This window comes from Microcebus murinus, chromosome 1 (genome assembly GCF_040939455.1).
Source record: "Microcebus murinus isolate Inina chromosome 1, M.murinus_Inina_mat1.0, whole genome shotgun sequence".
Taxonomy (NCBI): domain Eukaryota; kingdom Metazoa; phylum Chordata; class Mammalia; order Primates; family Cheirogaleidae; genus Microcebus; species Microcebus murinus.
In genome coordinates, this window is record NC_134104.1 from 161,009,718 (window position 1) to 161,022,178 (window position 12,461).

General features: G+C 37.8%; 1 protein-coding gene across 10 annotated transcripts in view; it reads right to left on the bottom strand.

Moving 5' to 3' along the window:
* ERC2 (ELKS/RAB6-interacting/CAST family member 2) overlaps positions 1-12,461 on the bottom strand; it is a 982,890-nt gene that overhangs the window by 621,355 nt on the left and 349,074 nt on the right. For all 10 annotated transcript variants that reach the window (XR_012922097.1, XR_012922096.1, XM_076008685.1 and 7 more), the window contains one exon: positions 5,608-5,775. Coding sequence is in view for 8 of the 10 variants with exons in the window: in XM_076008685.1 (XP_075864800.1) it covers positions 5,608-5,775 (168 nt within the window). In the remaining 2 variants the exon portion in view is untranslated. The remainder of the gene's footprint in view (positions 1-5,607; positions 5,776-12,461) is intronic.

Consider the following 12,461-nt stretch of genomic DNA (forward strand, 5'->3'; position numbering starts at 1 on the left):
GAATATACGTTTTTCTCATCAACTCTCATTCTCTAAGATTGACTATATCCTAGGACACAAAGCATGTCTCAAACAATTTTAAAAAATAGAAATTATACCATGTATCTTTTCAGATCACAACAGAATAATAGTAGAAATCAACGCTAACAGGAACTCTTATTTCTTTCTACACAAAGTCATGGAAACTAAACAACCTTCTTCTGAATGACCACTTCATAAATGAGGAAATCAAAATGGAAATCAAAAGATTCTTTGAACTAAATGACAAAGGAGTCACAAGTTATCAAAACCTATGGGACACAGCTAAAGCAGTCCTGAGAGGAAAGTTTATTTCCATAAATGCCTATATCCAAAAGTCGAAAAGATCACAAATAGACAACCTAATGAATCGTGTCAAAGAGCTGGAAAAAGAAGAACAGGCCAACCCCAAACCCAGCAGAAGAAGTGAAATCATTAAGATCAAATCAGAACTAAATGAAATTGACAACAGGGAAACTATACAGAAGATTAATAAAACAAAAAGTTGGTTCTTTGAAAAAATAAACAAAACGGACACACCTTTGGCTAGACTAACAAAAAGCAGAAAAGAAAAATGTCTAATAAGCTCCATCAGGAACAATAAAGGAGAAATTACAACTGATGCCCCGGAGATACAAGGTATAATTTATGAATACTACGAAAACCTCTATGCACACAAACTGGAAAATGTGGAGGAAATGGACAATTTATTTGAAACACACAGCCTCACTAGGCTCAACCAGGAAGAAATACAATTCCTGAACAGACCAATATCAAGTACTGAAATTGAAACCTCAATAAAAAAACCTTCCTAAAAAGAAAACTCCTGGACCAGATGGTTTCACAACCCAATTTTACCATACCTACAAAGAAGACCTGGTGCCTATCCTGCAGAAATTATTCCACAACATCAAGAAGGATGGAGTTTTCCCCAACACATTTTATGAAGCAAATATAACCCTGATACCAAAACCAGGAAAGGATGCAACAACAACAACAAAAAACTACAGACCAATATCCATCATGAATATAGATGCAAAACTTCTCAACAAAATCCTAGCCAATCAAATCCAGGTGCTTGTCAAGAAAATAATCCATCACAACCAAGTGGGCTTCATCTCAGGGAGGCAGAGATGGTTCAACATACGCAAATTTATAAATGTAATTCACCATATAAACAGAAGCAAAAACAAAGACCATATGATCCTCTCAATAGATGCGAAGAAAGCATTTGAGAAAATTCAACACCATTTTATGATAAGAATGCTCAACAAAATAGGCACAGATGGGGCTTACCTAAAAATGATACAAGCCATATATGACAAACCCACAGCCAATATCATACTGAATGAGGAAAAATTGAAACCATTCCCACTTAGAACTGGAACAAGACAAGGTTGCTCACAAACTCCACTTGTATTCAACATAGTGCTGGAAGTTCTTGCTACAGAATCAGACAAGAGAGCAGAATTAACGGTGTCCAAATGGGAGCAGAAGGTATCAAACTCTCACTCTTTAATGATGACATGGTATTATACCAGAAAACCCCAAGGATTCAACCAAGAGACTCCTTGAACTGATAAATGAATTTGGTAAAGTCTCAGGATACAAAATCAATACACAGAAATCAGAAGCATTCATATACGCCAACAACAGTAAAAGTCAGAACCAAATCAAAGACTCAATTCCCTTCAAAATAGTAACAAAGAAAATAAAGTACCTAGGAATATATTTAACTAAGGAGATAAAAGCCCTCTACAGGGAAAACTATGAAACACTGAAGAAAGAAATAGCAGAGGATGTAAACAGGTTGAAGAATATACCATGCTCAAGGGTTGGCAGAATCAACATTGTTAACATGTCTATACTACCCAAAGTGACCTACAGAGTCAATGGAATCCCTATCAAAATACCATCATCATTTTTCACAGATATAGAAAAAATAGTTTTACACTTCATATGGAACCAGAGAAGACCCCGAATAGCAAAATCAATCCTAGGCAATAAAAAAAAAATAGGAGGTATCAATTTACCAGACTTCAAACTATACAACAAGGCTATCATAATTCAAACAGCTTTATACTGGCACAAGAACAGGGACATTGACCAGTGGAACAGAACTGAGAACCCAGATATAAAACCATCCTCATATAGCCAACTAATCTTTAACAAAGCAGACAAAAACATACACTAGAGAAAAGAATCCTTATTCAATAAATGGTGCTGGGAAAACTGGATAGCCACATGTAGAAGACTGAAACAAGACCCACACCTTTCACCTCTCACAAAAATCAACTCTCGCTAGGTAACAGACATGACCCTTAGGTGTGAAACTATTAGAATTCTAGAGGAAAACGTTGGAAATACTCTTCTAGACTTTGGCCTAGGCATAGAATTTATGAAGAAGACGCCAAAGGCAATCATAGCAGCAACAAAAATAAATCAATGGGACCTGATCTAATTAAAAAGCTTCTGCCCAGCCAAAGAAACTATCAAGAGAGCAAACAGACAACTCACAGAATGGGAGAAAATTTTCGCAAGCTACATAATGGACAAAGGCCCGATAACTAGAATTTATTTAGAACTCAGGAAAATCAGCAAGGAAAAATCAAACAACCCTATCAAAAAGGGGGCAAAGGACATGAACAGAAATTTTGCAAAAAAAGCAGAATAAAGGCCAACAAACATATGAAGAAATGCTCAACATCTCTAATCATCAGGGAAATGCAAATCAAAACTGCAATGAGATATCACTCATCTCCAATAAGAATGGCCTTTATCAAAAAGTCCCCAAACAATAAATATTGGTGTGGATGCGGAGAGATAGGAGCACTCCTATACTGCTGGTGGGACTGCAAACTGGTTCAGCCTCTGTGGAGAGCAATATGGAGATACCTTAAAGCAATACAAGTAGACCTACCATTTGATCCAGCAATTCCACTACTGGGCATCTACACAAAAGATCAAAAGTCACTTTATGAAAAAGACACCCACACTCGAATGCTTATAGCAGCACAGTTCATAATCGCAAAGCTGTGGAAACAACCCAGGTGCCCATCAATACATGAGTGGTTTAATAAAATGTCATATAAGTATACCATGGAGTACTATTCAGCTTTAAGAAACAATGGTGATATAGCACCTCTTGTATATTCCTGGATAGAGCTGGAACCATTCTACTAAGTGAAGTATCTCAAGAATGGAAAAACAAACACCACATGTACTCACCAGCAAATTGGTATTAACGGATCAACACCTAAGTGGACATATAGGGATAACATTTATCAGGTATTGGGCGGGTGGGAGGGAGGAGGAGGGGGTGGGTATATACAAACATAATGAGTGAGATGTGCAACATTTGTGGGATGGTCACGCTTGAGGCTCTGACTCAAGGGGTGAGGGGGGCATGGGCGATATACATATCTTTAACATTTGTATTCCCATAATATGCTGAAATAATTTTAAAAAATGGAAAAAAAACAAAAAACAAATGTTCAACTCTGCTGCTGTGGCACCAAAGCTGCAAAGACAACACACAGGTGCATGGGTGTGGCTGTGTGCCAATAAAGCTAATGCTGCATTTACCAAAACAGGCAGAGGGCTCAGTTGGGCCCACAAGCCATAGTCTGTCAGCCCCTATTTGAGACAAGTGCTAGTCGGCAGAAATGTTCCGTAGCTGTCTAATAGAGAAGCCACTGGCCACGTGTGACTATTAAATCCTTATTTATAACAGTATTTACAATAGCTGTAACAGCTAATGTGACCTAGGAACTACATTTTATTTTATTTTTTTTTTTTTTTTTTTTTTTTTTTTTTTTTTTTTTTTGAGACAGAGTCTCGCTTTGTTGCCCAGGCTAGAGTGAGTGCCGTGGCGTCAGCCTAGCTCACAGCAACCTCAAACTCCTGGGCTCGAGCGATCCTTCTGCCTCAGCCTCCCTGGTAGCTGGGACTACAGGCATGTGCCACCATGCCCGGCTAATTTTTTTTTTTTTTATATATATATATCAGTTGGCCAATTGATTTCTTTCTATTTATAGTAGAGACGGGGTCTCGCTCTTGCTCAGGCTGGTTTTGAACTCCTGACCTTGAGCAATCCGCCCGCCTCGGCCTCCCAAGAGCTAGGATTACAGGCGTGAGCCACAGCGCCCGGCCAGGAACTACATTTTAAATGTCACTGAAGTTTAATCAATTGAAATTTATTTATTTATTCATTTATTTATTATTTCAGGATATCATGAGGGCACAAACACATCGGCTACATTTCATGCCTTTGCCTCCCCCAGGGGGGATTGCCGTGGCTGGTGCTGCAGTGTCAGCACAGCTCTAGACTGTGCACTGCTGCCTCCTCAAAGGAGATGCAAGTCACCTTCCAAGTTATAGCAAAGATTAAACTTTTTGCCTTAAAAAAGAAAATAACCTTGCCTTCACATTCACAATGGAACCATATACAACTGAAAATGATCTTTCCTAAATGTGAAAATATCTGCATCATCGAGTCCAATGTGATCATTTTGGTTTGAAGCAATCCGGTGACTGCCTATTGGCCAATGGCCAAATGCACAGTGGCAGAGTCAGGTCAATGTCAAGGCCTATCCCATCCAGAACCTTCTTCATTCCTTTTCTGGACACTGTTCTGCACCTTGATTGAGGGCACAGATCTACTCAACAGTCTTGTTAACTCCTAAGGCAAATACAAACCTGCACATAGACCCTAAATATATACACACAAAGACATGGCTTGAAGAGCCCGAGAGAGAGCATGTGTGTCAATTAGATTGCCTTCCCCTAAAGTGACGCAGGTAACACGCTGCCTCAACACAAAACTCAGTGAGATTCATCATATTCTTTGCTATTGTCCACTGACTCTGATAACTGTTCTATTTATACAATAACTAGCTGTGTTTTGCATTTCTTAGCAGGCCCAAAAATGTAATCCCATGAGGATAAGCAAGAAAATAGGAAAGTGACATATTTATTTTTCTTCTAAGTACTAACAAAAAATAACCACACAGTGGTAATTTAAAAAACTCACACAATATCAACTTTCTTTAACGGGTACAAGAACCTTGAAAATTGAGGATACCCCTTAGTAAGAAATCCTTGGTACCAGGAGTGCCAGTAGGGTGACCTATACAGATAATGCACAGCAAAGTAAGGTAGATGGCATCTAGTTATTTTGTGATTTTTGATAAAATGAAATCATTCCAGAGCCAATCCCTTATCTGTGGTTCACAAACCCAAAATTTCTGGAAAATGAAAAAAAAAAATCCAAATCTAAAGCAAACTCCTTTGGTGGGACAACCTGTCACCAACTGATTAGAGGTTACTTATATAGTCTTTGTCCTATTACTCTAAGAATTTTTTTCTGCAAAAATATTCATTTGCTTGCTTATGGGGTGTTTTACAGTGTTACACAATCTAAGACACATGCAATGGATCTCACCTTACCAAAATCCAAAAAAATGTGAATTCCAAACTACATTTGGCCCCAAGAGTTTGTATGAGAGGTTTTCTGAGGAAAGCCATCAAGTAGGACATTTCTATCAACTCAATATCTCTGCTGTCCAGAATCCTGAGTCAGGGCCTTACCTCAGTCTGGAGGATGGCAGCCCTCTGTTCTTTGGCAGTGAGCGACTCTTTAAGCACTTCAATGTGTTGCTTGCAATCTGAATTTTGATTGCTAAGGGTTTCAAGCTTTGTTTGTAAGGCAAGAAGTTCTGACTCCTTCTTTGAAAGTTCCTGCTTCAGCTGATCAATCTGCAAAACAACAACAAAACTGCAAGAAGTTAGAAACCGCTGTTCCTACCCTTTACATTTGACAACTACTGATTTCTATTTTCAATAGCCAATGATCATTAATCCAATGGGTAAGCCATGAGTTTGCTTAAAAGATGGCCTTGGGAATCACAGAGTCTTCGGGGTCTGAAGGAACATTTGTGAAGGTCACTGAGAGTGCAGCAAACAGAACAGTAAAGTCAGCAGATTGCCAGCAGGTTACCCCACTGAGGACCAAGGTTCACAATGGAATGAAGGCTTCCTGGCCAAACCTACTCATCCAGGAAACCACCAGCGCTATTTAACCACAGTCCTGATGAGGGTCAACAGGGAGCTAACATAGGGTAAGTAACGCAAGACACAATTCCGTAGTTCAAATGACCATTCAAGTGGATCATTTGACAAACGAGCATGCTCAAAAAAAAAGGTAAGCATTGGGGATTTTGCTTTTGATTACATTAAATATTGAGAAGATACAAAACAATATAAAATATACACAAGGTATAAGGAAAAATAAAATAAACATCTATCATTCAATTTACCAAAAAAGATCGTTAGAATTACCCATATCACATTCCACTTCTATCTCCTTCTCTCTCCATTTGGGAATAATTACCACCCTGAATTTTGTGTTTACCATTTCCTTATCTTTGAGGTTTACCATATATTTTTGCATCCATAAATAATATACTATTTGGTTTTGCTTGTTTTTAAATTTTATTTGTGCTATGTACTTTTTTTAGTACTTTGCTTTTTTCTACTCAATCTTATGTCCTGGAGATTAAGTCATATTATTGTACATAGTCTTCATTCATTTTCACTGAAGTAGAATATTCCATTGTAAGACTACACCACAATTTATTTATCCATTCTGCTGTTGATAGACATTTCAGTTTGTTCCTAAGTTTTTTGCTATTATAAACAGTGCTATTCTGTACATGTGTAACCTGGTACACATAGCAATTTTCCTGAATGTCTATCTATGAGTTAAATTGCTGGATCACATAGCATGCAAATCTTCAATTTCACTAGATAAAACCAAACTGTTTCCCAAAGCAGTATATTAATTTGCATGATCACAAGCAGCTTGTAAGTACACCAATCACTCCACGTTTACCAACATCTTACATGTCAACAGTCTTTTACATTTTTGCCAATCTGATATGAGTTAGGGTAGATGATCTTCAGAGACAACTTCCACTAATTCCTTCCTACTTTTACACAGATGTTGCTCTTTACAACTATAGGTGGAGTTTATTTACCCTCCTCTGGAACTGGGCCAGACTATGACTTGCTTCTACTAACTGAATACAGCAAAAGTATGAGTATGCCTATTCTGCCCTAGCCTTTAGAAGGTGGGGCAGCTTCACTCCTACCCGCTGAAAGCCAGCCACCACGTTAGACCTGTGACCCCTGTGCTGTGAGGAAGCTCACTCCAGACATGTAAAGAGGCCATGCAGAAAAACAGAGAGGCATGGTGGTGATGGTGGCCCCTTTGTCTCATTCCAGGTGTTAAAGGGAAGAATTTCAATGTTTCATCATTAAATTTGATGTTCGCATTAGTTTTTTATAGGTGCTTTTTTAGGTTTCACAGTTTCCTTTTATTACAACTGTGCAAAAAATTTTTTAATCATTAATGTTTACTATGAACAAACATTTTTTCTGTATCTCATGATTTGTCACCATTTTCACCTTTAATATGTTATTTTAATGAATGGTAATGGAACTTTTTAACATGAACTTCCCCTTGCATTACTATGAAAAATCTCAGTCATAATATATTTTGTATATGTTACTGGATTCAGCTTGCTAATATTTTGCCAGAATTTTTTATCTATGCTTATAAGTAAGACTGGTTTGTAATTTTCCTCTACTGTGCTGTGCTTATCAGGTTTTAGTATCAATTTAGCCTTCCAAATGAAGTAGGGGATGTTCCTTACGTGTTCTGAAATGGTTTCTGTGAAATTGGAATTTTTTTCCATTAATGTTCATTAGAAATCACCAGCAAAATCATTCAGAGCTGTTTTTTTTCTTTTTCCAAAGAATATTACTTATTACATCCACTTTTAATGGTTATAGGAATATTTATGTTTCTAATTAGTTGAGTTGATAAAATTTTCCCCCCAAAGACTTTTTCATTTCATCTAAATTTTCACATTTGCAGGAAATTTTCATGAAACCCACTTACATTTTATATCAATAGCATCTAGGATTATGTCTTCTTCATTTCTAATATTCTGTTTTTAACCTTTCTTTTTCTTGATGAATTTCAGCAGAGGCATGCCAAGTTAAATAATCAAAGAGCCAATTTTGGTTGTTTTGACCATGTAATTACATTTTTATTTTAAATTTCATTAATTTCTGCTCTTAATTTTTAAATATTTTCTTCCTTCTACTTTCTTTAAGTTTATTCTATCTTCCTTTCCTAACTTTTTAAATGGGATGCTTATCTCACTAATTGATACAGGCCATTCTCACTGGGGTTAGGTGGTATCTCATTGTGGTTTTGATTTGCATTTCTCTGATGATTAGAGATGTTGAGCATTTTTTTATATGTTTGCAGGCCATTATTCTGTCTTCTTTGGAGACGTTTCTATTCATTTCCGTTGCCCATTTCTTGATGGGGTTGTTTGATTTTTTCTTGTTTATCTTTTTATGTTCTAGATAGATTCTTGTTATTAGACCTTTATCAGAAGTATAGGGGCAGACCTGAGATAGAGACTGTTCCTGTATACATGTTTTTTTAACTTTATCTGGAGAAATAGTTTGAGGCCTAAGTCGAACATGTGGTCCTTCAGAGCACAGGCCTTTGCCAATACTCAGGGGTACAACCCGCCCAGGGCCCTTTTACTCTACGTTCTATACTGGACATTTTTAGATCCTCGCACACAGCACATCCATGCAAGAGCCAGCTGTAGTTACGGACTCTCAAAACTAGTTTTTTTACTTTCCACTTTGCTCAAAGTTTTAAAATAGAAAATATTCCCTGGAGTCCCCTAGTCTACGTGGGAGGAGGGGCAGTGTGGTAAAGTTATTTTTAGTGTTTACCCCTGTACTAGGATTGCAGCTGTCTGGGATCCCAGCCTTTTGTGGTGGTAGTAGGGGGTTCCTTGATGCCTCATCTTGAGTAGGCCCAGCCTTCTGTTTCTTTTCTCCAATGTCCTGTGGCTAAAGCTCAACTTCATCTGTCTAACAAATGTCAACAAGAATAAATAACCCATGCTCTACGTATCACACAAGCTCCTCGCTATGGTTTAGCTTTGACCCTTCAGATTCTTTCTAACTTGAGAGCTTACAAGTACTTTTTAAAATACAATGTTAAAAATATACTTCTTTCAGCATTTTATTTTCAGCAAGAAAAACTGAGATAAACCATAACCAAGCAACTGACAATAACAGCTGAGCATGAAGAGAGTGGTATGCTTAACAAAGAGTGAGACTCCCATCTTCAGAAGGGTTTAGGTTGCACAACTTACCAGAAAGCTGGATATGGAAGGAAAGGAGAAGTCAGACCACATCAGGGACCAAACAGCTTTCATCTTGCTTGTCATATCTAAAGGATTGGTAGTGGCTGAACAGAAAAGGAACTTGAGAAAGATTCTAAGCATCTTAAAGATTCCCTGGGAAGAATCCTGAGTGCTCACCAATGTATCCCGGGTCTATGTGAACAGGTGAGCACTGCTCAGGTATGTGCAACTCACGGAACACATTATTCCTTTGTAATTTAATGAATCATGAGTCTGTCATTTTTATCTGGAACAAAAGTAAGAAGTTCTTTCTTTTTCTCTCTCATACGTAGTAAGGATGGCATATAAATAAAAAGAGGGAAAAATCACAATGAGAACTACCTAAAATGATAAAGGAAATCAAAATCTGTTGTGATCAGCATGCTTCTCAGTGGGAATGGCCCCCAAATCACATCCAGTTGTAGCTGACAGCACAGTATATAGCTGATTCCACATATGAAACTTGTTTATCTAAAATTAAAGCTCAAAAAACTTTCAGCTCTATACACCTAAGCAAAGATGATGTTTCTAGTGAAAAACTGATTTGTGCTAACTTCCACAAATACCAGAGTAGATAGTGTGGGATTGTAGTATTGAGAGAGAAACTTAAATGAAATTAACTTGATCAACAACATGGTATTTAATGAGAAGACAGGGCATGGCGGGTTCTACATACACCTACTTTATTCCATGAAAATAGGTTTATAATGATACAGCTGTTTCAGTCTATAAATATTAAATAGGCAGTGGCTTTAAATAGCTTTCAGACTATCACCGCCATAAGGTAAATTTTAAATAAATATTCTTGCAGACAATAACCAAAAAAGGCTTTTCTAAGGGGAATATAGTTATAGGGCAAAAAAATTATATTCTTCCATAAAAAATATGCCTTTTGCTTCTTTTATAGCCATAAACTCAATAAAAATGGAAAGTGATGCAATCACGCATACATGAGAACTGAGGCCAAGGTAGGTCTGTGTCTGCGATGGCCAGAAGAAAAGCCAATTGGAATTGCATCACATGCTTTATACAAAGTCTGTGTGGACATCAGGCACACTCCATCCCGCCTGAACGTTCTTCCCCCACGTACGTCTGTGACACAGCCAACACCCTGAAAAAACCACTCTGCCAAGGAAAACAGCTTCTTTTTCACTGCAGATATGGTCCTTATGTCTAGAAAGTGATATGCTTATGATCATGCAGTTTGGGTTACGAGATTTGTAATCTGTCAGAGGTTTATAAGAAAATGTGTTACAAATTCAGAATACAGGCGGAGATCTAAGGCAGCAGAGTGGTGTCTTTGGCAAATACTGAAAACAGAGAAAGCAGCTAATATAGAAACACTGGGATCAGTAGATGAAAAACGTGTTAGACTAGGAACAAAGCCTTGTACAGAAAGGAGGAGCCATTATTCCTTCCCCACCAGAAAAAGTTATTTATATGATATGCTTCGTTTTCCTGCCTTAAGAGTGCTCCTGAAAGTAACTCATGCTTTCCATGGCCTCCTAGATTCAGCTCTCACAGTTCGATTCCTGTAAGCCTTTGGAGTTCCAGTAGGAACTGGAGTTTCCAATGGGAGAGCTGCACGGATCAGGAGGTCTCCCAGAGCATCGGTTCTCAGGGACAACATCCATGTGCCAAAGGGCCTGCGAGATGCCAGCATTTCTGCCATGGCTGACTATGTCCTGTATCCCTGCCATCGCACAAGCTGAACTTCTAAAACTCTGTTTTTGCATTTTTGCAACCCATCTTCTACCTTTACAGAAACATTATATGGTGGTTTCTCTATGATGTTATATTTGTAAAAACAACTCAGGTCTTTGCTGCTACTTAATTTAATCACAGAGCTTTAAAAGGCTATACCAGTTCCAAGAATCTGTTGAGGATCAAAATGAAGGTATATGCTCTTCCACATGGTTATTTAAATTACTTCCTTTCCCTCCAACAGAGTGCTTTATTCATGTTAATAATAATGACAAGCAGTATTGTCAGGATTAAATAAGGAATCACACTCACCTCTCAAAGTAAGAGAATTAAGAAAAATAAGTAATTAAAGATATGAAGTATGAGCAGTAAATGTTATTGTTCAATCCAATAAGCACATTTTTTAATGAAGAAAATATAAAAAACTCTCACTAGTACTTTTTAGCTAATGTCTATCAATCTATAAGGAATATCTGTATAACACTATTAAAATTCATTTTTATTTATATTTCTGAGAAATCTATTTTTCCCATTAGTCAGGTTAACTGTAACATATATTTATTACCATCATTCTTATTATATTCAGTTATACTTCTTTAATAATAATGTTACAGTTATTAGTTACTATTTTGAGCCAGGCTCTTTACGTTATTTTATTTAATCTTCATTTGATCCCCCTGAGCCACCCTCTAAGGTTGGTGGTACTGCTCCATTTTATAGAAGAGGAAAGTGTGGTTGAGCTGAAGTCACTTGGCAAGGCCACGCAGCAAGCAAGGGCAGGCTAGAGACTCCTCGAAGTCTACTTTCAACTTCAGCCTGCACTCTTTCCACCTCACTGCATTACTCTCCTCATTCTTCTGACCTGACTACTTTTGGAACCACTAAAAGTAACTAGCTATTAAAAGTTACATCTAACTCAAGGATTGATGGTTTCTCAGACAAATGCAGGTTAATAAAGGTCATGACTTACTGAAGACCATATAAATGTTTTATTCAACTGGACAGAGTCTGTGATAAGGGGCAGAGTTTATAAATTGCATGACATTTGCAGTTGTAGAAGTGACTTGAACAATCTCCCATTGCTAAATGACAGGGTGGGGAGGAAAAGTTAAAGCTAAAACAATAATTTCTCCCAAACTTCTTGAGTTCACTCGTATCTGCGCCTCTGGTCTTCATTCCCAGAGTGATCTGGGCACTGTCCGCAGGCCACCTTAGTACTCTGCTTGCTGCACCGCACCTCAGCTCAACTCTCTGAATGAGAGGGACTGCAAAAAAGAAATGGGGAGGACAGACCAGGGAAACCCATTCTGCACTTTGGGGCAGTCCTTGAAAGGAAGTGGTCACATTCACTTCCACTGGACACTTCCACTGGATTCATTCAAATCCACTGGCCATTTTTCTTCTCATAGTTCTACTCCTTGATCTACATGTTCAGTCATAATCTCAGTGTCTACATAG